This window comes from Ooceraea biroi, chromosome 11 (assembly GCF_003672135.1).
Source record: "Ooceraea biroi isolate clonal line C1 chromosome 11, Obir_v5.4, whole genome shotgun sequence".
Lineage (NCBI taxonomy): Eukaryota > Metazoa > Arthropoda > Insecta > Hymenoptera > Formicidae > Ooceraea > Ooceraea biroi.
This window is the reverse complement of record NC_039516.1, coordinates 13,433,464-13,460,662: the sequence shown is the minus strand read 5'-3', so window position 1 is coordinate 13,460,662 and position 27,199 is coordinate 13,433,464. Positions and strand designations below refer to the sequence as shown.

The following is a 27,199-nucleotide window of genomic DNA, read 5'->3' as shown; positions in this document are numbered from 1 at the left end:
TCCATTCGCAAGTCTATTTACCCGTTCGGAAGTGTAACTCGAACGCGACGGCAAATTGGATGCCTGCCCCGACCGTGAATCAAGGTGGAAGCCGGTGGAGCTAGTTGTATCGCGTTTAAGAATTGAGCCGTTGCCAAGATACGCACGCCCGACCTATTTCCGTTGGAAGAATACGGGATCCGAGTGATAAGTGAGGTAAGCGATTGTGGAAAATATCGTGCGCGCACTCGACTCGGCTATCCACCCGCGGATATTTTGGATAAGAGACTCGTGGCTGGAGCTCGGATTGCGCGACCTTAAACTGTTCGATCGGTTCCACGTGGAAATATCGGCACCGGAATTCGCACGGGAACTGTTCGGGAACTGCTCGAGAACTGGCCGGATCTTCGGACTCAGACGGCTCGCGGAAGACTCGAGAAAGATACGAGATGATTGAAGGTTTAAAGTTTACAATCATTTGAACCGCTACATCGTCGGAAAGTTCCGAGCGCGCTATTATAGTAGAGCAATTTTCGCAAGTGCTAATATACAAGGCTTGTCGATCTATGGAGCTACATGGCGCAGTATGTTTTGAACAGCTCTGGAACGTCCAGAGCAGTAACCGTATGACAATTCGCAGATACGCGAATGTATTTTAAGTGAGGACGTAACGCTCTTGTCGCAATATCAACTAGAAATATTGGCAATCAGCAAATTCTGAGTAGCGATGACCCGAACTCAACCTCCATCCACGAGGCAGATCGAGATATTCCGGAATTTCACATACTTGAGAGACCTAATCGGCTGTTTAAGTGGCCGCCGGTCCTCTCTCCCTCCTCGTGCCCCCTTTTCGCGCTATTTCTGCTGGACTATCTCGACTGCTTGGCTATCTCAGTCCTGGACTAAAATTGGAACGCTTCACATAAAGTACATAGTTTTGCTCGAGCGAGGATTTACCTCTCTGCTTAAGCATCTGGTTTAAGCATCTTCAACCGCGCGATCGCATCAAGATCGAGAGAATTAAATTTGAATCCGCAGTCCCACGCAGGTATTTATTAGCGCGCGTATATAATACACGTGCATACATACATGCACTTCCGGTACATTAATCTCCACGGTGATCTACAATGTTTCGTGATCTTCCGCCCTGGAATATTACCCGCGACCTGTCGTTTGCCACTTGAGGTAATCAACGAGCGCGAATGACGTGCAACGAAGTGTGTCAACGCAAAGATGATTTTGACGGGCAGTACTTTGTCCTCCACCGGACGCGGGAGAATGATTAAGTATGATTGCGACTAACGAGGTCCGTACGCGAACGGCAAGCAAATGAACGAGGGAGTAATAAGAGGTCCTTTTCAGCATCAACAACGTCAATGTCGTTCGTGATATCGGGGAAGACACGAGCACCCCTTATCGCGGCGCAACATCTTCGTCTGTGAATTACGTTCGCCTCGCTGGTATCATTAGCGAATTAGGGTCTCGTCAGCGGAGATAACGAGCAGCTTCCATCACTTTTCATAATTTCTGTTTTCTTTTTCTCTCAATAACGCGAAACTGCCTTAAGGTGGGTCCAGACATGTGTCGTATCATCGTATCGTATCATAATCGCGTATCATGCATGATATGGATACGTTAGTTATAATGATACGCCGAGGCCTTGCTTTCAATCCGTATCCGTATCATTTATCTGTACCTCTTTATTAGTTTTCCATCTAACGTATCGTTCCACGTTAACCTGCTGTGGAGACAATGTCTGTACAGTTAGCTGCTGTTAATTACATTTTTCTTCATTATTTATTGAAGAAACCGAGAAAGTCACGACGGTGGTGGATAAAAAGAATTTTTGCGAATCGCGAAGTATACAGTGGCCCAAAATTATTGCGCGACTTAAAGTTTCAATCTGTTAGTGGACAGTACAAAAACTTCACAAGAATGTCACCCATTGAGTTCGAGTACCTGATAAATTTGGTGGGGAAACAGATTTCCAAAATAGACACCACATATAGGAAAGTAATACCTGTTCAAAAAAGATTAGCCATAACTTTGCGATCGCTAGACGAAGCAACACGACTGAATCGAGTCAGGATCTCAGGATCGGTAAGCGTGCACACTGTATCCGTATCTCGTATCATTTCTTTGATGTTTCGGCGAAATACCGACTTCAAATGGATCATGGTCGTATCGTACCTGCGTATTATTTTGATACACAGATACGATACGCAGATGTGATACGGCGCACCGTCCACACTAAGCTAATCGTGATACGCGATCATGATACGGTGATACGACACATGTCTGGACCCATCTTAACACGTCGATTCGCGCGAGTCTGAGTGCAACAAAGACTTGCTCGATTTACATAACATAGTGAAATTTGCGTGTCATCAGAAATTATTAAATGATATAATTCATCTCTTCTGCTAAAATAAATCTCTCTTTTCTAAACGCCTTCAAAGTTTTTATGAAAAAAAGTTACGGTAGAGTAAGAGTAGCGGTTCATTCGGGTGAAATGTAATGAACTCTCTTCGGATTTAAGCCACGTGAATGAACCACGCGGACACCATAACTCATAATTTAAGTACGGGACTGACAAATGGTGACAAAGAAGAAGAGCGTGTGCGAGGATACGTTACCGCGAAGGGGTGGAGGGTGTTGGGAGGAGGCAAGCGATTTACGGCACATGCCCCGCGAGTTAGTTCGCCGTTTATGTGTGTGTGTCTCTCTCTCTCTCAGTCATCATCGCAGACTAATACCATAGACGAATATATGGATTTCAGTCACGAAGAATTAGCTTATCACATGAAACGGATCGTTGCGTGATCGGTCAGTGATTGATAAAGCCCATTTGACGGGAGGAATAAATAAACCGCTCGAAAATGCATCTGCGTCGCATATAGTTTTAATGGCATCGTATATTTTGACGCGCGTTTCAGCAATTTATCAATCCCGATACAGCTTTAATGACGAAATATGTGTCGCGTTTATCGTTCGGATCCAACGAGAAAAACGAAATTAGTACGGACGGCATGAGTTAAAAATTCAGGTATCTACAGGTTGTCCCTCCCCCTTCCCCACAGAGTCGCTCCTGTAAGTTATAAACTGGTCCCTAGTGCGCGTTCTGCTCATTTTCGTCTCATTAATTCCTATCCACGACTCGCTCATCAACTTTCGCACGTTCGTCTTCTGCCGCGTTCGTAGATAAACGAGGATCCGGAAGTCGCGGTATTCAGGCCTCGGGTAACGCTCGACAACTGATCGCGATGTCACGTACATCACGGGAAAGTGGATTTTTCTGGTCGTATGATCCTCGACAACCTGCCAGCGATTGAGCCATCAATCCGCGTGTCTCTCTCTCCCGTATCTCGCTACGTCCGTATCTGCGAGTCCGTCTTTCCGTCCTGCCAATTGCCCATATTTATCTGTCCCGTCCCGTTTCGGTGTTCGCCGCCGATCCAGCCGCCCATCGGTCCATCCATCAAGCGTTACACCCGTTTGTCCACCCCGTCTATCAGCCACCTAGCTACCTGCGTGCGTGCGTGCATGCCTGCCTGCGTGCCTGCATATACTTATCCGTCTGCCAATCTACGTCGTTCCTCCCACTCGTCAACCGTGAGCCGCTTCTTTCGCTCTCACGCCAACCCTTTCGCAGTCGTTCGCCTTCTTCCGCGCTCGAGATGCTCCCGTACCGTTATCAGATCCGCTTGCACGCCGCCCGAGATGATGCCGCACGAGACCGAGCTGTCGAGATCACGAGCCGCGCACCCTGCCAACCCTCCAACACGCCTCGACCTCTCTCGTGAGAGTCGCGCGACAGAGAATCCCCGGGGACATCCCCGCGGGACTCCCGTCGTCGTCGTCGTCGTTGTCGATCGCGCGGATGCAACTCGCGCGAATGCGACCCGGACGCGGATCCGCGCGCGCTCCTGGACCGACGGGAGAGTATCGGTCCGGGGCGATCACACACGGGGGGTTGAAGATCGCAAGAATCGAGGGCTACCGCGCTGGACCCTTACCTGGAGAGGCTGACAGTCCTAGACGCTGGCCACCCCGCTGCTACGTTCGACTACTGGCATAGCGCCGCTCTTCTCCGACACGACACTGACGGGCCGCCGAACTCTCTCTATCTCTCTCTCTCTTTCTCTTTCTCGCTCCCTCTTTTTGTTTCTCCCTGTCTATCTGCTTGTTTATTTCTCTTTCCTCTCCCTCGGTCTCTCTCTCGCTCGACTCGTAAAGTGTCCTACCTCGCGAGGTTCGTCTCCTGGACTGCCACGGTGGAGAAAGCTACATGCACCCATACCTACTACCTGGTTGCTGGCGCGCGCTATTGATCCCGGACCCCCAGACACCCACCGACCCACGCAGACGCCTCGCGTTGCCGCGTCGCTTTAGCAACGTGACGTCATTCACCGCTCCGCGACGCCCAGCCCGCCGCCAGATTTTCTATACATCTTTCGCATCTCTCTCGCGAGCCTCTCCTGCTCGGTTGCCGCCGTAGCTGCGGCCGCTGGCAACGACGTCGACGACATCGACAACGACGACGTCGACGACCACGGCGGCGACGACGACAGGGCGACGGCGCCACTGGTGTCCTTCCGCATGCCCAGCATCCCCAGCATCCGCTGGACCACGACGTTGCATGTGCCGATCTCGTTACGGATCGCCCGATTTAAATTGGCTAAATAAAGTTTCCGCAATCCACGCGATTGATCGATAAAAATAGCCGTTAATAAAAAAAGACCCGTGATTGTCTGATAAAAATCTGATCTCGCTTCGAAGAAAGTCGAATGCCGTTGCAGTTTTATTCGGACTACGATAGTTGTTGCTTTAATAAATATCTAATAAAAGAGGTACAGAGACCGCGATGATGTCAAAAATTCGTCAGTATTGGCACCTCGATACTGTTCCCGAAGTTATTACTATTGCTGTTAAACCGGACATACCTAAAGCCCTCGATCGCTTCCAGTAGTCGATATATATGTACATATATACGGAATGCTCGTGCCCCCAGTCCTCACGCTTGAGCTAACCGGAGGCGTGAAAACGTAATGAGAAGCTACGCGAGCGAATTCGCGCCCATAACGAGTTCGAAAGGCATCCCTTAGAGAGGGTTGTTCTTTTTTCGTGTATAACTCGACGTAACGATGTAACATGCCATACCTTCCATACGTCGTTAATTATATTAAAAAAAAAAAGAACAAGAAGATACAGTGACATAACGAATAATGATGTGAGATAGTAAAAGACCACGATCCATTAGTGTAACATAATTAGATAAAAATGATGTCAGCTTCCTGATTTCATTAATTTGGGTATTTATCTGCTGAGGAATGACGTGCGGGCACCACGTCTCGTATGAGACGCTCTATGGGATTATGTGGGGACAAAAATGAGACGTCCCAGATTTTCGTCACGCGATTCTTGATCGAATTTCAGGTAGACGCGGTCCCCGGCCGCAAATTTATATCGTGGCGTCCACATTATCAAAGTGTCAGCAGTCATTTTATTCTGCGTCGCGTGCTAAGTAAGAATCGTGAGCTCGTGGCCGAGATTAAACGTCCAATGCGCGTTTCCCGTAAAATGCACGCGATAACCTTTCGGGAGAACACAGCCACGTCAACATTCATCTCGCGATATTTCCATTATTCTTGAGAAATAATGTTCTATTAAGACACTATCACATCACAAATAGAACATGTTCAATATTCATGTATGTTGTCGTTTCGCTTATCGTTGTTGGCAACTGCGCATAGCACAATTGTTCAATTACTGTGCAGATTGATAAAGGAAACAGGAAATATCTTGGTGGAATGCAAAGATTAACGATTAACGAGAAGTTTTTCAGAGGCTTCCAATATATGCTCATTGTACATATGAAGGACTTCTGCAACAATATGTTAAAAATTTGTATCGCAGATATAAAGACGTCACAGTTCGTTTATCAAGTTTCATTTATCAAGTCACACAGCAATCTTTGTTGATAATGATTTCTATTAATCCGTATACTTTGATGATAAACTTTACGACTCTCGGTGTTTCGACATATTTCTTTACGATACGCATATGTTTTTTATTAAACTCTGTCGCAACAAACAGTTACAATCTCTAGTGCATTTTGTATGTTAGTTAATGAGCAATAAGATTTTATTTATACATGGGACTATTTATGCATTTACCTTGAAGTTACTGTCGCGGGAAGCAGAAGAACGTTTACTGTATATATTTTATTCAACAACATCGCGAAAAACTTTGATGAAAATTATTTGAGGTAATGTTTTTTCCCGTGCTAGATTACTTAAGAAAATGAATATAGACTACATAAATAATTTCTCTACCCTCTTATGCACCTTCTTCTTCTCTCTCTCTCTCTTTCTCTCTCCCCTGACCGATCCAAATTAATTAATGAATTAACTTTGTCCCGAAGCAGGAGAGTCACCGAGATCCTCCTGCACATTCATGGTAATTGGTAGTTGATACTCGCATAATTGCTTGCCGCGCGGCTATCGCGCCAGTCATCGTTTCCGTTGCGCTAGATCCAAACGAGGAAAGCCTTGAGATTCCTAGCTTTCCCAGATCGGTTACTTTAATCGGTCGTTCCTCACGGTGCAGCTGTACTGAGCAAGATACTCTCGGTTGATGGGTCACTCGTGCGTACAGATAAAACCGCGATCGCTGCCCCGGCGGATCATACGGGGACAGTTGCACTTCGACGGTGCATGTCGCGTCATCATAAGTATTTGTCCTTGGTATCGCGATACTCTATTACGGACTTTATTACTGTGTTTACTACTGTGTGACTTTATTACTGTGTGTGGAATCATTAGCCAGTGAATCGCCGAACGGGCAACAATCGGTCGCGCCAGCGTAAATTCGAGAGAATTTGTCGAGAATTCGTCAGCTGGAGAATCGCAGCATCGGAAAACGGTCCTCTTGGATGCGCGACGGCACGAGAGAAGGTCCACGGAACGCGAGTGACACGTGTCAAAGATAGGAAAGATCTGCGGAAGGAAGATACGAACGGATTCAAAGGTGCGCGCACGTACGAGAGCTGGTCCGCTCGCACGTTCAATTGTAAGTGCGTCCTGCTCCGATTTCGCGCCGCGTATGCACGCGAGGGCGTAATATAGCGAGCGCATTGCTTTCATTCAATCTCCGATATTGTGCTCAAGTATCGCGTGAGAATGATATCGAGTAGCCGCGCTGAGAACAATAGGTTTCACGTCTCAATGTGCAATCTGTGTTTCCCTTCTCTTTTTCTCCTTTACGTAAATATTATCTTGCTAATTCATTCGTCTATTAATTGCCGAATCCAGATACATGCTATTTCTAGATTTCATAATCGATAAGTATGTTCGGTTAAAATCACGGTTGTCCTTCAATGAAGAGAGACAAGGACGGTCTAAGGTTCATTTTATTATTGCACTTGAGCTCTGCACGTGTCGTAATTTGTGTGTATTAACTTTTATGGAACATCCAGGGACATATTAGCATATGTTTTTGCTATGTTGGTAGCCTTAGATGTATTGTATCCTATTGTCGCCTTGGTAGCATCGTATCATTATAATAGTCAAAACACTCAGTTCAATATTCGTCTCAATATCCTGTGTCAGTATTTTATCTTAACGTTACATTTGAACACAATTTACAGAAGTCTCCGTTCAAGTATTCAGTGCAATATGGAATATCGTGAAAATCATACGTGTCGAGAATACCGCGAGTGATGCTCAAACTGTAGCGTACATTTGATAGATCGCGACAAATCAAATTAAAATCAGGCGTTCCCCAATTTAACGGTACGGTGAATTTCCATGCTGGCTCACAATACCGAGACGGAGCGGTCGCGACAAAGTATTCGGAAAGTTCGCTACCTTTTAATGCCCGAACACTGACTGGTTCTGCTCGGTCGCAAATTACTAAAGACTCCCTTTGTACCTTCGAACCTTCGAGAGACCGCGTCATTTTTCTTCGACGCAAAAAACAAAAGAAAGAAGAAAAAATCAGAAAAGTAAAACAAAAGATTGCAATGGATAAAAGTTACGCGGCAGAAGTTCATCAGGGGATTTGGAACTTGTAATAACAAACCTGTCGTACCGGAGGAACGGGGTGAACGAGAAGCGAAGAGAGCGAGCTTAGGAAAGGGCGGTCACGAGGTGAAATATGACCTATTTTCGTCACTCTCCGGATTGAAAGTATTTCCGACGTCTGAGGGTTAAGCTAAGGCGGGAAATGTCGGATCGAAACGCGGTGGCCGCGCGCGGGAGAGGGTGAAAAATGGGGTGCTCGGCCCGTCGTCGGGGGTCGTCCGTGCTATAACGTCGGCTGACGTGTGTCGATATAGAGGCGCCCCCGTGCTTCGGTCCATGGCATGGCCGGGGTCTCCATGGGACCATAACTCGATATCTCCCGGAAAATCCCTCCATCGTGCTTTACAACCTATACAGCGTCCGAATTGAATGTTAGCCCAAGACGATGACCGCTTGTAAATATCACGCGGTCGCTCGTTCGTCTTCCACCCTCTCTCTCTCTCTCTCTCTCGGCCGAACGTATATACACCGTATATATGTACGTTTTCTCGGTAGAATCGAAAACACTCCCGCAGCGAAAGCACATAAAACTTTAAATAAGTAATCGACCGGAGCTTCCGGTCGTCTGTTAGTTCAACGTGGATTCTCTCGAGTTACATATTGATTAACGTACAGATAATAAATTCCAACTCCATAAAGTAAAATATGCTGTGCAAATAACATAAAATATGTAATATTTGTAGCAAATTCTTTTTTTCCATGTACATGTATAAACATATTATATTTTGACAGCCAAAAACAGTTGATTCTTCGTACCAGCAAGTATACCAATAAGTTTCGCCATCGTATAGTGATCTCTTACTCGGGGAATAAAATTTCGGCATTTATTTGACGTAATGCATCGGGAACGTACGTGACGTATGCATATCGGAAACAGTTCGATATTTGGCAGCGTAGTCGAATCTCATATTCCACGGGCGGCTCGCAATATTTTTCCATTAGCCTAAACTAATATTCCGAGTCTCGTGCGTTTACACGAGCGAGCGTGGCGAGCGACATAGTTTTACATGTTTGTTGTCGTAAATATATAGCAATACAGCTGAACACATATTGAATCGGCGATTGATTCGCTGAGCCAATAATACCGCGCGATCGCTCACGGTGTAACGTCGTCGCTTACAACAAATGGATATTGATACTTTGCAGAACAGAGTCAAGAGGCGACCGGTAAAACATGATGCGCACCGGTTTTCTCATCCGCGAGATCAATGGCTCGCGTTTGCCATCGATCGTGCCATCGATGGTGCAACGTCGCCCGAGATCGGTCGAAGCTTATGCTTCCATCCAGAACGACATCTCGAAGGACCTGGACACCAAGCTGCAGGAAGATCGTCCGACCAAGGATATCCCCGGTCCGAGAGCATGGCCTCTATTTGGCAATATGATGCGATTTATACCGCATATAGGTAAGCGTTCTTTTTCTATCTCTATTTCTCTCATTTGTTTATCTCTCTCTTTCTTTCTTTCCCTCTCACGAATGCCCGAAACTGCTGATATCTTTAGCGTCGATTATCAGATTCCCAATTTAAACGGGAGATCTCGGCGAGACTGCAACTCGGCAAACAACTCGCGCAATTAATAGATAACGGAAGATTTTAACGAGACGTGATTACGTCTGTGCTAATTCGGAGGAGCGTGTTGTTTACGATTAGTCAAGTTGATTTCACTTGTTATCCGTTAAACGAGCGTGTCGATAGTTTAAGCAAATAATTCCGCCGTTCCCTCAATCGCGATTGACAGTCACTCATTGGTGTGGACGATGCAGGTAAATACGGTAACGTGGACCTCTTGACGCAACTGCGGATGCTGCGCGACGAATACGGCGACATGGTGAAGTTGGACGGCATAGTGAACCGCCCGCCGTGCGTTTTTCTATTTTCGCCGGAGCTGTGCGAAAAGATGTATCGAGTGCAAGGCACATGGCCAATGCGGGTTGCGATGGAGTGCCTGCATCATTATCGCGAGAGCAGACAGCACATCTATAAGGGGAAGTACGGTATCGCAACGAGGTAGGTGTGCCCCGGAAAACAATCGTCGTTAGAAGAAAAAGAATTTTTTTTCCGCTCATAAACATTTGCCAATTCACGTTGCGGAAAGTTCTCCTTGACATCTTGAAATTGCTCTCGTGAAAAATGGTAAAATTTGCTGATGGCCAAGTTTTTATAAGCAATAATGTAGACGTAAAGAATGCTCTTACATCTTCCTGTAGTCTCCTCTTAGCCGCGGTCTATTATCGCGATATTAAAAAATCTGAAGAAAATCGCAAAGTGTGCGAAGTAATGTAGTTTTACGAAGCAACTTTCTCAGCTCTCGAGTTTACAACAGCTCATCGCTCAGCCGAGACCGCCTCGATTTAGAGGTGTCGTGATTTATTTACCGGTTACGAAGTTATATATTGAAATAGCTGGAATTATATATATTGCCAATATAAATTGCAAGATTAATAACGCGACTATTATAAGTGGCTCTTTCGATTAGCGTTGATAGATACAGGCGTTCTCAGTACGGCGCGACACGATAAAACGCGTCAAGCGCGAATGTCGTCGATATCCCGAAAATTCGTCAAAATATGGGAACACGAGCTGACGAAGCAACTCTCGTCCCCGTTGCTATCCTCATTCTCTCTCTCTCTCTCTCTCTCTCTCTCTCTCTCTCTCTCACTTTGTCCCTTCCTCCCTCTATTTCTCACCCTCGCTGGTCTCTCCTGCCTATGTCCTGTACGGTCGATAGTCCAGCGAGTGTATGTACAGGGAGCCACGGGGGCCAAACACACAAGCCTACGTAAATTGCGTACGATGTAGCATCTCCTCTCTCTCCTGCTGAAAAGGGCTCTCCTCTGCTTTCAGCCAGGGAAAATTGTGGCACGACTTTCGCTCGAAAGTCAATCCGCACATGATGCAACCGCGTACGGTCAAAGTGCACGTCACGCAGATCGGCGAGGTGACCGGCGAGTTTGTGGAGAAGATGCGAACACTGCGAGATCCTAAAACTCTGGAGATGCCGCCGAACTTTGCCAACGAATTGCACAAGTGGGCTCTGGAGTGTGAGTATACGCGTGTCCACGCGTGAGAGATTCGTGAGAGATCACTATTCGTGCCGATCGATGCTTTCCGATCCTCCGCGAAAAGGATGCACCGATAGTGACATAAATTCCGCTTTCGTAACGCTTATCGATGATACAATAGTATACTAGAATGCGCAGTTGATGAGCTAATTACATAACTCGGTTCATTTTCCTTTTTCGTCCTGTCGATTGATTCGGTCCTATAAATTCGAGCGGATCGTAACACGTTCATCGACAGATGCACGATAAGAGCGGCTGAATAATATAATAAAAATGCATCCGCCCGTACTGAACTCGTCAATCATGGAGAGACTAATCCTCCGTTATGTAATTAACAGCGATATGTTCGATCGCGCTGAATTGCCGACTGGGGTGCTTAAAGCCTAATCTTCCCGCGGATTCGGAGCCGCAAATAATGATTAATTGCGTGCACGATATGTTCGAACTCATGTACCGCTTGGAGGTGCTGCCGTCCTTGTGGAAGTTATACAATACGCGGAATCTCAAGAAGTTCTTCCATGTGCTGGATACGCTTAATGGGTAAATATTGAAACTTATACTCGTTACACTATGTCAGCGTATTACTCGGGAATCCGCGCGAATGCGCGAACTTGTTACTTCTCAGCGTCATTACCGTAATCCACGATATATCTCGCCGGCGCTCCCGCACCGCGTAGTTGCCACTTTATTATCAATAATACATCCTGCGTATATGTGTGTGTGCCATCCCGCGCTAATTACTTTTTGCACAATAAAAATTAACGTGTCGCGCTCGTCGTGTTACTTTTACTCACGTCGTCACCGTTGCGTTCCGCTCTACGTCCAATTTGTCCCGCGTGTTAACAATGTGAGCTCCGAGGCGAGAGACTCGTCGTCGCCGTTGTAATCAGCATCGTATTCCCGTAGCATTCACATTTTCATTTATGGGCTCCTTTAGAATTTCCACTAAGCACATCAATCGCGCTAAGGTGAAATTCCATGAGACGAAGAACCAGACAAGTCCGCAAGAAAGCAGCGTACTGGAGAAACTCTTGAGTATGGACGAACAAACAGCTCACGTAATGGCGCTCGATATGTTAACGGCTGGCGTTGATACGGTAAGCACACAATTCTCACATCCGACGATGATCAAAACACTTTTAACGGTGAATCGACGCGTTCCAAGAAACAAGATTCGCCGATTAACGTTTGAAGCGACGAATATGCATAGAAGTGCTCTGAAGAATTTCTCACTTCTTAGAAACATTTCAGATTCCAATAAATAAAACTTCTTTTCGAAAAGTATCAAGCATTTGAAAATTGCTATAGAATACATATTTGCATGAAAATATTACAGTAAAATGATGATTAACGTAGAGGCAGCGTATCGTTTACGTAATCATACCGAACTAGACGAGATTAAGAGATGATCTGTTGCAGACCGGTAACATGAGCGGCGCCTTGCTGTATTACATCGCAACTAATCCGGAGAAACAGGAGAAGCTGCGAGAAGAAGCAATGTCCGTATTACCGGACAAAACATCGCTCGTTACACCCGAAGTGCTGCACGAGACAAAGTATGCTAAAGCCTGCATTAAGGAGTCCCTTCGTCTGTTCCCCGTCTCCATCGGCAACCTCAGAACCATGCAATCGGACGTTTCCCTAGGGGGATACAAAATACCAAAAGGGGTGCGTATAGTTTTTTAATCAAGAAATCCAATAATAATATTCTAAGATAATATGACGAATCACCATAGAATGTTAAAAAATTTTAACATTAAATTCCTTCTTGATTAAAAACTCATTAAAGCAAGAACCATTAAGAATAACAAAATTTTTAAACTTGCATATGTAATCGGAAAACTACATTTCGGCATATTTGTATAAAAAGAAAATCGGTTCTAAAACGGGAGAGGAACTCCCAAGTGAAAGCTTGCTCCGATACATTGCGAGGCATCTTGACGATCCAACGAACAAAATCGCAATGATCCTCAATGATCCTCAATGATTTGTTTCATATCGCCAGTACAATCTCATCGCCTGCCATCCACTGATATCGATGGAATCGACACAGTTTCCGGATCCGAAGGAGTACATTCCCGAGAGATGGTTGCGGGGCAACACGGATTTCCCCTCAGCCAGGGACGCGCATCCTTTCACGTACATGCCTTTCGGATTCGGCGCTCGCACTTGCATCGGCCGACGATTCGCCGAGATGGAGATGGAGACGTTGCTCTTGACAGTTCGTAAACTTTCGTCCCGCTGCCAATCCAATTGTCAACCCCCTTGCGTCCCTTCGCCTATCCCTCTTAGCCCCTTTGGGATTCAGTCGGTCGGACTGCGATAACTGAATCTCCATTTGGGATAACGCGCCTTTCATTAGGAGAATAACGACGCCAATCAAAAGCGCCTTAAACGCTTTACGACAGTGCCCTCGATTTTTACGGTTCAAGTTAAAACGTTTCAACAAGGAACGGTGTACTTAAACTCTGACTGATAAGAGGAGATTTCACGTCGGCGCAGCTATCGATTATATTAATCGATTCACGGAATTTATCGTTTTATTACTGTCGAATTTATTCACTTCTTTTTTCTTCTCCTGCCATTTTTCCGTGTACTTCGAGTCGGAACGCTTATTGCTCTCTCGCATCGGAAATACGATATTTCCTCGCCGTTGCGAGATTCGCGTTTAAGGTTCGTCCAGAAATGGAAAGAAAACTGCTACGCTTATATACCGGATATGCTGTTAATCTTCCTCGCATTTGCTTGTTCGAGGGTTTGTTCGCGCGCCTTCGTAGGCGGAAGCAGGCCGAAGCGAATGTAAACATCTTTCGAGCGGAAAACCGATTTTTGTAGGTTTGCTTTCAATCTTGTTCATGCGTTTTGCGCGGAAAACTATACTCTTCTTTTGCCGATGTTTTATTCATAGATGCTAAGCGCAGATGTTTAATAAGCTGAGAGCTTTAAACGCGCGAGCACGAAAATATATCGCGTACTAAGACAATAACAGAAACAGACAACGTGCTTGCATAATATACAGATTCCCTTGGAGCGTTGGACCATGCGTGACTGTGCATAGCAATGTAATAACGATGTCGCGCTCAAGCATGAATTCCCGGAGGACTAAATATTCTCGCAGATTCACGTTGGTGCTGTTATTGTCCTCGTGAAGAATTGAAGAGTATGATTCCGTAACTCGTCCCATCAGTTTAATGAACATTAACGAAGGGTATTTCTATCGCGATCGATTCTTGGTTTGCACAATTTAATAATGGAGACTCACAAAAAATTGAATGACACAAAAATGCAAACGAAATTAGACGAATTTCAATCGAGCGTAATTAAGATAATGCTCGTACTTTTCCGAAAATTATCTACATAAATAATTCCGTCTCTTCCGATAGTATTGGAAATGTCATAAAAACATGAATATTGCAAATTCTCTCAAGTTGATATCTCCACAGAAATTTCTCTGTGAAATGTTCAATTAATTACCGCCTCAAAAATACATTCAAATGTCACTATACCGATAATGCCAGCTAAACGTTTGATCACGCTGTAATTTTAACCCAGAAATGAAGAGTTAGTCTCCCAGCGGGAATTACGAGTTTCGTAATCGCACTTTTCAATTGGAAATCGCTGATTCTCGGGCGGAAAAGCGCGTTTTTCCTCTCTCAGCTGCTCCCGTCCTTCCCATCGCACTCTCGCAAACTGCAAAAGGAACATGTACTAAACGCGCGTCTGTTTTATCTAGGTCGTACGAAATTTCCGGATCGAATGGCATCACGAGCCGCTCAAGTGCAAAAGCCGATTTATAAACATACTGGGATCGCCGATGCAATACAAGCTCATCGACTTGTAAACCGTCTGAAATCCCTTGATTGGTGCACACTGCCCACTTTACAGGACACTGTTGCAAGATTGTCCATGTGCCGTACGACAGCCCTTTAATAATTAGGGACAACGACAAACGTCGCCGCTGGTTGCGGGCATCCGACGTCAACTCGAAGTCGACTGCCGAGAGGACGCCATCGACCGACCGCGATTCTTACAATTTTAATCTACAACTGGGGATGCACGGAAAGTGCAACGTTTTGTGGAAATTTTTGCGAGGGAGTGAGGATACACGCATGTGCTTTCGATGCACGCACTGTTGAAATTTACTTTAGCAAATATTAGCTTGTGCATATCATGTTCGTTAGTTGCGCGTTGCTACGTCTACTTTATTTCCGTTTGTAATGTTACGGATAATAAACATTTTGAGAGTAGTGTGCATGCATATGTATATTTCTATGTATAATATTACATATATTATACGTTATATTACATTATTATGTTATACATATATAATATTATACGTAGAAATGTCTCTATTACGACGATAATTTATTTAATTAAACATGTATCGTTGTTACGATGTCACTGACGAGCCAAAATAAAACAATTGTTATATTGTATGAGAAAAATGAATAATTTGCAACATTACAGCAGCAATTACGTACACAAGGGTCATAAATTGCCGTTATTTTGGCGGAGGCCGTTCGATCGATCCGATGCTGTTACGACGCTAATTTCGCGTCATATGCCATTTAGTTTAATTATACCGCGCGGCGTAACAGCATTCGTAACAAAGCTGCGATGCTTATCGCTCTGATCCATCGCGAAATTCATCCAGAAATTAACTTGAACTCGAATTCAGCACGCATAGTGCTCCCGACGCGGACGTTTCAAATAGATCGGAGGATTCCGAGACGCGTTCTCTCCCTCTTTATGTACATGCGGGTGCATGGATACCGTAGATTTATATCTCGCGATGGGAAGCAACGAAATTTTTTGTCCTCTTTCGCGTTAGAACGGATGACGCACGATTCGCCACGTTTCTGCGCGGAAAGATACCGCATAATCGGCAAAACGAATCTTAATGCGGCCTAGTTCCGGTTTGCGCGACCTCGATGTGGCTGATACCGTATGCACGCGGATCCACAATTTATTGTTCCTATGTGTCCCCACTTTTTCATTAGAAGATCACGTGTGTGATCGGGGCAGAATACATTAACATATGTTGCGCCGCGGACGACACGTATGCCGGGAGAGGATAAAAAGCGTGCCGGATAAAATGCAAAAACGCGGTAGAACCGGCGACGAAATAATTGCCAAATAAAATTTGCGTATTAACTCGCGCCATTGTCCACGCATTATGCGATTATCGGCTTTCCTGAGGATTTCATACTTTTAAATGCACCATAATCAACACGGTAGTAGCGCGAGCGCGGCGCCGCTGCGTGCCGTTAAATTTCAATGTAAATTCTGAATGCCCGTAAATTAATAAAGCGATAAACTCGCCGACTATGGAGGAGCGCAAGAGCGAACTGTAAAAATCGATAGCAGTTTCTAGTCACGAGAGGGTCCACGTCGAACCGATTAAGATGGACCAAAATATACTCCAACGATTTTCACGTTCTATTCGACAAATATCCGCAACGCAAACTACTCCGATAACGCAGCCCGGCAATAATTAACAATTAATATCCCAGTTTTGCTATATCCGCGTCAGTTTACGCGCTCGGAGGCGCGGCGCGGCATCAATAACGAACGTATCGCTCATCGTTTGGTCGGGCGTTTCGTAAAACAGTGTCGACCCGTGGAAACCCGATCAGCTCCGGAACTTGATACCAACACCGCTGGCTTTCACTCTCACGATAACACGCTGCCGACCAGTCGTCGTCGTCGCCAGCTTATATAACCGACGCCTTGGCAGCGTCGGCCTCAGTCTCCGCTGCCATCGGCACGGTTCACAGTTCGACGGCACTCGTTCGCGTTTCCCGCATTTCACCCGAAAATCCAGCCAACATGACGTCGAAAAATACGATCCTCGACTCGGACTGCATGACGCTAACGAGATTCGTGCTGGCGGAGCAACGCAAGGTGCCGTCGGCGACCGGCGATCTCACGCAGCTGCTGAACAGCATACAAACCGCTGTGAAGGCCGTCAGCTCGGCTGTCAGGAAGGCCGGCATCGCCAACATGTGAGTGGACCACGCGAGTTTCATGAGTCATGGAAGTGCTCGTAACCACGAGTGGAATTTACCGGTCGTCGCGTTTTGCACGATTGAATCAGCAAGGAAACAACACGCGCAAGTTGATTTTACGTTTTGGAATCGTGATTTTTCAGAATACCTCACTCTAATCAAACATGGAGAGAAAGAGAAAGTGTGTCACGAGATATAAGGTCTCTCACTTTAATCAGAAATTTGGATTAATTTACTTGTATAATAATTCACGGCTCCTGTGAGTCCGTTGCGTTATCTTGCGAGCGACATTATGTAAATAGTTTAAATTCTACACGTTTCCACGCGTCCACGTTTCTACAGTCAAGGTATTCCGGGTTGTAAAGTTATTTTGTGAATAGTAAATCGGGAGATTTCGTGTGTTGCATCTTGTACGCGTGCGAACGTAGCACATGTGATTTTGTACCTTGGTCTGGCGTAACGAGCGGAATTTGGCACGCTACGAGACAAGATTCGCCTGATGTCTTGTATAGATGCATGCTCCGTCGTATAACGTCGTAACTACGGTTAACGTTCTACTCGACCGGTGCACGTCTCTATTTTATTCAAATGTATTCGGCAGCCGCGTGTATTCTGCCGCATTTACCGTCATGCTCGAGCTGCCAATACACGCCAATAAATATCAGTCTCTATCTCTATCTCTAAGCCCTAACAATTCCGTAGTCCTGCATATAAATAACATATAAACCATTTCCCATTATTGCGGCGCCCATGCGGCGCTTACTGTGTCAACGTGAATAAAACACTTCGATGCCCGTCCCTGGCCGTCGCGTTCACCTTCTTTCTAAACTTTCTTCGCTGGAAATCCGAGACTGACCGAGTCTGAAATTTAAATCAGACGGTCACGCGACCAAATCCCCAAAAAATGTTCAATCGCGCTCCAATGCTTTATTAAATAATATAAATAATACGGCGTTAATTAAATAATTCATTGATACTTTTAAGAGTTTTGTAACAATGGACCCGCTATTAGGAAACATTCCGTTTACTCCATTCACATTTACTGCAACGTCACAATTAATCGGATTGACCGCGCGCGACACCCACTCGGAATATTAATCATCCGTTACACGCACATGACGCACGTTTCATGTTCGCTCAGGTACGGGATCGCCGGCAATACCAACGTGCAAGGCGAGGAAGTGAAGAAGCTTGATGTCCTGAGCAACGAGCTCTTCATCAACATGCTGACATCCTCGTTCACCACGTGCGTCCTCGTGAGCGAGGAGAACCAGAACGCGATCGAGGTGGAAACGGAGAAGAGTGGCAAGTACATCGTGTGCTTCGATCCGCTCGACGGCTCGTCCAACATCGACTGCCTGGTTTCGGTCGGCTCGATCTTCGGAATTTACAAAAAGACCGAACAATGCAAGGAATCCGCGGTCCAGGCCGCGCTGCAGCCAGGACGGAACTTGGTCGCGGCCGGATACGCTCTCTACGGCTCGGCGACCATGATAGTGCTCTCGATCGGCCGCGGCGTGAACGGATTCACGTACGACCCGGCTATCGGGGAATTTATACTGACGGAGAGGAACATGCGTATGCCCGACAGAGGAAACATATACAGGTACGACAAAGAGAGAAGACACAGAAAGAAGCTGCAGGGCCGCGAATGCTCGGTGCACCGAGCGGTTTCGGTTACCGCGAGCTATTCGCCGATATTCGCGTCCGATACTGGGAAAGGAACACTGCATACTTTCCAGAAATCCCATAATCAATCGCCCTGCAAAATTCCGCGTTAATTTCTACGCGAGATTAGATTTTCGAGAGAACGATCGCTTTTGTTCTGCCAGCAACTAACGTTGTGCATAATTATTTACAGCATTAACGAGGGTAACGAGAGCACGTGGGACTCGTCTGTCAAGGAATACATACACTCGAAGAAATATCCTGCCAGTGGAAAAGCTTACAGTGCCAGATACGTGGGCTCTATGGTCGCCGATGTTCATCGAACGATCAAATACGGCGGTATCTTCTTGTACCCGGCCAGTAAGAGCAGCCCCAATGGCAAGGTAATTTCGTATCCGCGATAACTTGTGAACCCTATAGAAGCCAAGTGCGATTTCGTAACGCGGAGAAAAACAGATTGCAATTATACAACGTATTATGCAACACGTTGCGTTCGTTCGTCTCCCGCTTCCCTCCGTTTGTCTTTCTTATCTCTGAATTTTCTTCGTTCTTGTTTCAATTGCAAAACAGCTCGATTTCGCATCTGTCGCGCCTTGCGGATGCGCTTATCGTTATGCAGATAAATTAACGAAACCATTTGTTGCAGTGCAATCTTGCTTTGTGACGTGCGTTTGCGTTCTGTATCCGATAAGCGTACAGAAAATTATCGTGCTTTGCGAATCTAGCCGCTTTGTTTTATCTAGCCGGTGAATATTCGGTGAATATTAAAGTTGGGCGAATAACGGCGCGGAGCGCTCATTTCTATCGTAAATACGTAAAAAATTATCGGACTTTGCGCATTATGCAAGCCGAGAATCGAGTAACTGTAACTCGCTATCGAAATACCGATATCGAGGTCGGTATGCAAGATACAACGAGTTTACCAATAATTAACTTGGATCTCACTTCGTTATTATTAATGCATTAATCGAGATTCCGAGCGCGTTTTACGCGCGTTAAGATATCCGGAACAAATTGAATCTACGTGATCAAATATCGTGCTCTATTCGGACTAATGCAATTCTCGATTTCAGCTGCGACTTCTGTACGAGTGCATCCCGATGGCTTTCATAGTTAAGGAAGCCGGTGGTCTGGCAACCAATGGAAGAATTGATATTCTGGACATCGTTCCCGAGAGCATTCACCAGAGATCACCCATTTTCCTCGGCTCCAAGGACGACGTTAACGACGTAATGGCGTATATAATAAAGAAATAATACCGAACGGTTTCTTGCGAATGCTGAAGTTTCTCAATCCTTAGCGTGATACTTTTTATACCTCAGATTATTGTTACATAATGAGTCTCAATAAACGTATTTTTTATGAAACCGTCCACGTAGCACTCGTTTGACGTCAACAAACTCGACACGCGATTGCTCGAATTAATCGCGGCCGTAAGCTGGCTTACAAAGCCGCGCAATAAACAAGTGATAATTATTAATTAATTCAAATTGTAGGCGAACAGCATGCGAAAATCTAAAACTACCATGTCATCAAGCGCTTCTCCATGTTATTACGACTAATTACCAGCAATTGTTGGTAAATGCGATAAATCCGGAAATGTGTCACGTGTGTTCTCGCAGGACACGCTGAAATTGCATTAATCCAGCGAATTCATAAAATATATCTGCCGCACGCGTAAACCAACGAGGCAACACCTCTGCGTTCAACAAAAGCCTCGCGATTTCAGATCACAGTATAATATCATCAAAGGCAACGTCAATATAACAAGTCATTAACACACCTTTGAGCACAAGAGGCCTCAATTTAACTCGCTCGGACGACAACATTACGACAACAACAACGATAACGACGACGATGTCGACACTAGGAAACCTCATAATAATTTCTCCATAATAATGCTACCTAATTCGGCGTGCGGCCTAATCGTGATATAATCACCGCAGGTTTGCTTCGTGTCGAACGTTGCAAACGACGCCAGGTCAAACGCCCGGTTGTCGCGCAATCGTTTCCGCTCTTCCGGTCGCGTTCGTAACCGTTAGAGGAGCGGGGCGTGCGCTGATAATGTTGCTATTTATTCTGCACGCGCCATGCGCGCGCCCGGCTTGGCTTGAACTCTTCAGTGTGCAGCCTAGAGTGCATGCAATGGGAGAGAGAGCACGAGCGATTATTGATCGGCCAGTCGTCAGTGCGCCAGCGCAAGTCAGCCTGACGAACAGAAGCATTCACGAGCCGCCCTCGGCCTTAGTGCGTTTGCCCGACGTTTCGCCGTTATGCTCGTCGTCACGCCGAAGCGTCCTTAGATGCTGCCATCATGTCCGGTGGTACGTAAACTGTCGTTCTTTTTCTTCTTTACTCTTTCTTTCGTTGAGGAATCCGAAATCCGTTTGTTCCACGGTACTCGTGGAGCAATCTTCGAGTCCGAGGCGGCCGGCTCGGTGACGTGAATCACGCGGATTACTTTATCGAGCCGCTTGTACTATTTGCGTTATTGATAGATAGATAACTGTCGTCTGAACCGTAATTGTGATGCCTCTGTCACTCGTTCCGGAATTTTGTACAGAATTTTGTGCAAAATCCGGTTATTTATTTGCCGGTGTTTTGTTCGCTGAGCGGCTTTTGTTCACGCAAGGGACAAAGATTTTTTTTGATGGGTGGATGGATGTCGCGGTATTAATGATCTCTTTGTTTCGCTCAGTAAGACAGGGATTATATCGGTTTCGCGACGCTGCCGGAGCAAGTGCACCGAAAATCGGTGAAGAGGGGTTTCGAGTTCACCCTGATGGTGTTGGGTGAGACCGGTCTTGGCAAGTCGACCCTCATAAACAGCCTCTTCCTCGGGGATCTGTACAAAGACCGGCGTATTCCGGATGCGGCAGGTGCGTGATTCATTCATTTCGTAAAGAAAGAAGATATTCGAGTGGAAAATCAATTAAGAACGAAGATTACCGTCCCATTTCGACAGCCGAAATCCATTTCAGTTGAACGGCTGGTCGAAATAATTATGACAATATTCGCGTAGCACAGGGACGTAGCGGTACCGGATGTCGCTGTTCTCAAATTTTCCGTGGCAGCATTATCTCGAGTTATTGACGCACGGAAAATATTTGATCAGTCTGCATCGTTGGTAAACCGCTCGTCTCGATCTCGAAGAAGAGTCGATAAATATTCATCGTCCACTTCCAGAACGCGTAGTTAAGACCACCTCCATCGAGAAGAAAACAATGGATATAGAGGAGCGCGGCGTTCGGCTCCGATTGACGATCGTAGATACGCCAGGTGAGCAGTATCGCCAATCTTTTCTTTTTCCTCTCATTCTTTCGGTAAATCAGAACTAAATTACATGTGCCATTTGCCAACAGTACTTTAAATGTAGAAAGCGAATTTTGTAAATGGCAACTCTAATCCCAGAAAATTATATGGCATCAGAAATAATGACGCTGTTATTAATGGCGATTATTATCTCAAATTTTAAGAACTGATTTTATAAGATGAGTCTATGAGTGATGTTGTCGTTGAAGGATTCGGTGATGCGGTAAATTGCGAGGATACGTGGAAGGCATGCTCGGCTTACATCGACGAACAATTCCGCCAGTATTTCACGGATGAGAGCGGATTAAATAGGAAAAATATTCAAGACAATAGAGTACACTGTTGCCTATACTTTATACCACCGTACGGCCATGGGTATGTGATAGGCAAACATATAATGCCACATGTTCCATTTTCATTCTATTTGTACTTTACATCGAGCGTTGAAATTGTATTTTTATTTCGCGATAGTATCGACCGCAATTCTATCGAATCGAACTCGATCGAACTCGATTACTTTATAATAACAAGTTCTAATAATAAGATTTTTTGCAGTCTCAGACAAATTGACCTCGAGATATTAAGACGTTTACATCGGAAAGTTAACGTCGTTCCCGTGATAGCGAAAGCAGATACGCTAACCACTCACGAGGTGAAAAAGCTGAAGGAGCGCATTTTAGCAGATATCGAAGAACATGAGATACAGGTGTGGCCTCGAGAGATAATCGAAAGCTTCCACGAACTCTACGAGATCTTTTTCTCAACTTGGAATTTATGATCGCAAACAATTATTTCTGATAATATTTTTTAAAATCGCTTATCTTTGCAACATGCGCGCACACACACACACACACACAGCACATTATTCTAAATATTCTTTTCGGGCAGATATACCAATTCCCAGATTGTGACAGCGATGAAGATGAAGAATTCAAGCAACAGGACAAGGAATTGAAAGCCTGCATACCCTTCGCGGTTGTTGGAAGTTCGACGGTGCTGGAAGTTGCCGGAAGAAAAGTTCGCGGCCGACAATATCCATGGGGTGTAGTGGAAGGTGAACTTTTATATTCTACATAAAATTAATATTTTTCTATTACGTGCCGATTTCACTCAGCAGAGACTGCATGCGAGGTAGGTATAATATTTAAAATTAAATTTCTCAGGCGTTTAATCTATTTCGAAAAGATTGATTTCTAGATAGATCATCGTTTCACGTTTGTGAGATCTTCCTCGATCATTCAAAAAAGTAATTATCGTTACGGGATTAGTCCTCGCTAATGATTACTTTGAAAGAATCGAAAGGGCGTTTCAATGTAGCGTCATCAAAGGGATCGGAATTGGAAATAGAATCAAGAGAATCAACGGAAAATAGAGATTTAGTGCGCACAATTTCTAATGAGAAAGAAATACCGAAGTTTAATCAGATTATCAAGTAACTAACAGAACAAACGTAGTTGGAAATTAAAATCGTAATTGGTAAAAGAGCCTTTCGGAGCGTAAACCTTTCACGAGTACGATCGATCGGCGACATTAATTAGCGAAAGCTGATGGAGCTTTAAAAAGTATCCCCAGTTTTCGCGTGCCCGTGCCTGATGTTTAACGTCACTATTCTGATCATGATCATAGTCGAGAACCCGAAGCACAGTGACTTCGTGAAACTAAGGACGATGCTAATATCGACGCATATGCAGGATCTAAAGGACGTCACGCAGGACGTCCACTACGAGAATTTTCGGGCCCAATGTATTTCACAAATTTCGCAGCAAGCGATCCGGGAACGGAGGTATTTACGCATGTAAATAAATATTGCATTTCAGTAGGTATATACACACGAACGTTTGCCGCGCGTTCGCAACGCGCATAGTTTGTCACGAAAGTAATACGGTCAAAATAATTGTTGCTAATGTAGTTTGCATTTGGCTAATTTTCTATTATCAATTTAAAGTACATTAAAAATGTCCACACTAGATTATTAAATTAGATATATTAAATATAAATTAAATCTGACGAATGCTCGACACATTCTTTCGTACAACCTGTGCGTCTTGCATGATTCTTAAAAGTATATTTGCCAGCAATCATTTAACCTAATTAATTAGTTTGTGATGCTCCTGGCGATATGATAATTTAGTTTTGTATTAATTTTCCAGTAAAAATTAACATTCAGAAAACGTAAAATTTATACTTTCTCGCACGATATTCTTTTTTTCAACGTAATTCATATGCCTCCACTGCATTTGATAAATAGTTTCTATTTTCTCTCCCGAATAGTCAAGGAAATATAACGATTCTCGTTTCTTTTTTACAGCAAACTGAAAAGAGACTCCGGACCGCACTTTGAGAACAGTATATCCGACACAGATAGGCTTCTTTTGCAGAAGGACGAAGAGGTAAGAGAACATGTGCAACAAGTAACGCGATGTATCGTTATGTATGAAATTATTTCGCCGCGCATTTATAATAGCCCGCATGCTTATTTATTAATTCGTGTCTGTGATTTGCAGATTCGAAGGATGCAAGATATCTTGGCGCAGATGCAAGAGAAGCTCAAAGCGACCGGTCAAGTCGGCGGTGGGGTCGGATTGAGAGGTCGCGTGGGTAGCCTCGGCAACGATTTGGATTCCGCGGACGGTGAAAAGAAACGGAACAGTATTATAGACGTTTGAAGCGTATAGATTACCGTCGCGGTATTATATTCAGAATATAGAGTTTACCACCGAAAGGTCTGTACATATATCATTCGCTTCTTGAGTTTCTCGACGAATTAATGTATTGTTAGATTATAGAATTGTCGAAAGTAAGACAATTTTTAAATAATTCACCTCTCATGCCTATTTGTAGCCGTTTCATTGCTATTTTGGTAAATAGCAATCGATAAACGAAAATTTTATTAAGATAAATTTGTTCGGTTGTAATGAACTTTGCATAATTGTCACGTTAAGCTTTTTTAATCACGTTCGGAAGGAAAAAACGAATTTAAACTGCCAAAGATTCACGAACGCTTACTAGCCGAACAGTCGTGTTTTTACAGATCTCTCAAGCACATCACGCATTGCGCCAGTAATACGTTGACACGTATTTTGTACTTTTAGTATACTTAGCTAATTTATATAAATAATAGATATGCATAATCCTGTCAAAAATTCCCGAGATACGTGTGAATATAGAAGTTGCAGAATTTTTATAAGTTTAGCCAGTTTTATGAAAATCCGATGCTCCTTACACTCTTCTGAAGAACAGTGTTGCATAAAAAAATTTGGCTATCTGGTAAAACAGCTAAATTTACAATTGTTCTACACATGTACACCAAGTGCTCGTTGTAAAATGATAACACGTAGTCGACCGCACGTGTACATTCGAACTTTAGCATCAAATCAGTGGAGTAATCTTGTACGTTTAGTATGCTAGCTTTAGTATGAGATCGACTCACGATATCGAATGTATGCCAGTGAACTGTGAGCAATATAACTGATTATAATTCTAGATACTCACAATGTACTGATCATGTAAAGAAGAATAATCTAAAAAAAGAGGCATTATTATCGAAAGTGCAGGAAGTTTGCGTTCACTTAGCATTTTACTGTCTTCTGAGTTCCGCGATCGTCGTAAGATGCATTATTGAGAAAAAGAAAGAGAGAGAGAGAAAGGGAACGAGAATGTAGAGACAGTTTGCAACAATAAACGTGCCATACAAATATGATCAATTTGAGTCTCAACAATCATTCGCGATCATAAACCCTTCTTTCAGAGAACAAATATTACTTGCGCGAGTAATGACAACGCTATAATTCTGCGCAATACTTCAATTTGAACAACGAAATTCGACGAGATGGTTTGAACATGTTTTCGACTTACCGATGGCCCGTTCAACGTCATCTTAACCTCCGAGCTCCGCCTCGATGATGATTGAGTCTTCCTTTTTGGCGCAGTTTCCCTTGTTGACAGCATCTTGCAACACGCGCACACACTCGCGACACGAAACTCGACACGGCATTTTATTTATAGAAATAAAACACTTCGCGACCAACTAAACACAACCGCACGATTTTTACGTTCGGCGCTGTTGCACCGCAGCGACACCGTTCGCGAGCGGGCGCGTATGAAAACAGAATTTGAGAAGGAGCAGCGCGCCATGATGATTCGATTTCTTCAGAGATCTTCGTCACTCTCGCAATGGAGATTCACGAGTAGATTCAGTTCGGTCACTGTTTCACGTACGTACTCGTTTACGCGACACCGCGACGCGCGTACGTTACAATTCTCGGCACTTTTGGCGACGTATTGGGTTGTTCGGAAAGTTATTTCGTTTTTTCAAGGAAAAATGAAAGGCGGTTTTTTCATATTTAGAATAAATTTTATTCAGTGATGTATTGGCTATTTTGTTCCACTACCTTTCGCCATCCTTCTGGCAACTTTAAGATTCCACGCTCATAGAAGTCCTTCTCCTTATTGACAAAAAATTGAAGCAAGTGATTTTTGACGCCTTCATTTGAATCGAAGTTTACATTGTTCGAAGAATTTTGTAGAGACCGGAACAAATGGTAATCGGATGGTGCCAGATCAGGAGAGTATGGTGAGTGTGGTAGCACATCCCATCCAAGCTGTAAAAGCTTCTGGCGAGTGACCAAACTTGTGTGTGGTCTGGCATTGTCGTGATGGAATACGACACCTTTCCTATTCGCCAATTCTGGTCGCTTCTGCTTGATGGCAGCATCCAATTCATCCAGCTGACGATAATACACTTTCGAATCAATCGTCTGGTTGCTTGGTAGTAACTCGAAAAATACGATTCCCTTCCAATCCCACCATACAGAAAGCATGGTCTTCTTTTGATGAATATCTGCCTTGGATGTCGATTGAGCAGGTTCATCTTACCTGGACCATGATCGTTTTCGCTTAACATTGTTGTAAACAATCCATTTTTCATCTCCAGTTATGATTCGCTTAAAAAATGGTTCATTTTCTTCACGTTTCAACAATGAATCGCAGATGGTAATGCGTCGAATCAAGTCAATTTCCTTGAAATTGTGTGGAACCCAAATATCGAGCTTTGAAACGAATCCAAGGCGTTTCAAATGATCGTA

The 27,199-nt window shown here is 44.5% G+C and overlaps 2 protein-coding genes across 3 annotated transcripts in view; one reads left to right on the top strand and one right to left on the bottom strand.

Annotated features, from left to right (window-relative positions):
* LOC105277886 (glutamate-gated chloride channel) overlaps positions 1-4,250 on the bottom strand; it is a 40,136-nt gene extending 35,886 nt beyond the window's left edge. Inside the window, exon 1 of one of the 2 annotated variants that reach the window (XM_026973783.1) lies at positions 3,996-4,250. The gene's annotated coding sequence lies outside the window, so the exon portion shown is untranslated. Of the gene's footprint in view, positions 1-21; positions 161-3,995 lie in introns of those variants that run through there. The other variant, XM_026973786.1, reaches the window with a different exon arrangement.
* On the top strand, positions 57-25,819 carry LOC105277941. The gene is given in 19 exon segments (XM_011336700.3): positions 57-195; positions 9,210-9,469; positions 9,829-10,072; positions 10,910-11,106; positions 11,466-11,667; positions 12,065-12,224; positions 12,547-12,795; positions 13,133-13,362; positions 16,905-17,136; positions 20,958-21,068; positions 21,070-21,127; positions 21,506-21,682; positions 21,990-22,082; positions 22,325-22,490; positions 22,671-22,821; positions 23,004-23,169; positions 23,742-23,898; positions 24,424-24,505; positions 24,620-25,819. Coding segments are annotated over 18 exon segments (3,069 nt in total). The 5' UTR covers positions 57-195; positions 9,210-9,237; the 3' UTR covers positions 24,782-25,819.
* Positions 25,820-27,199: the final 1,380 nt, after the last annotated feature.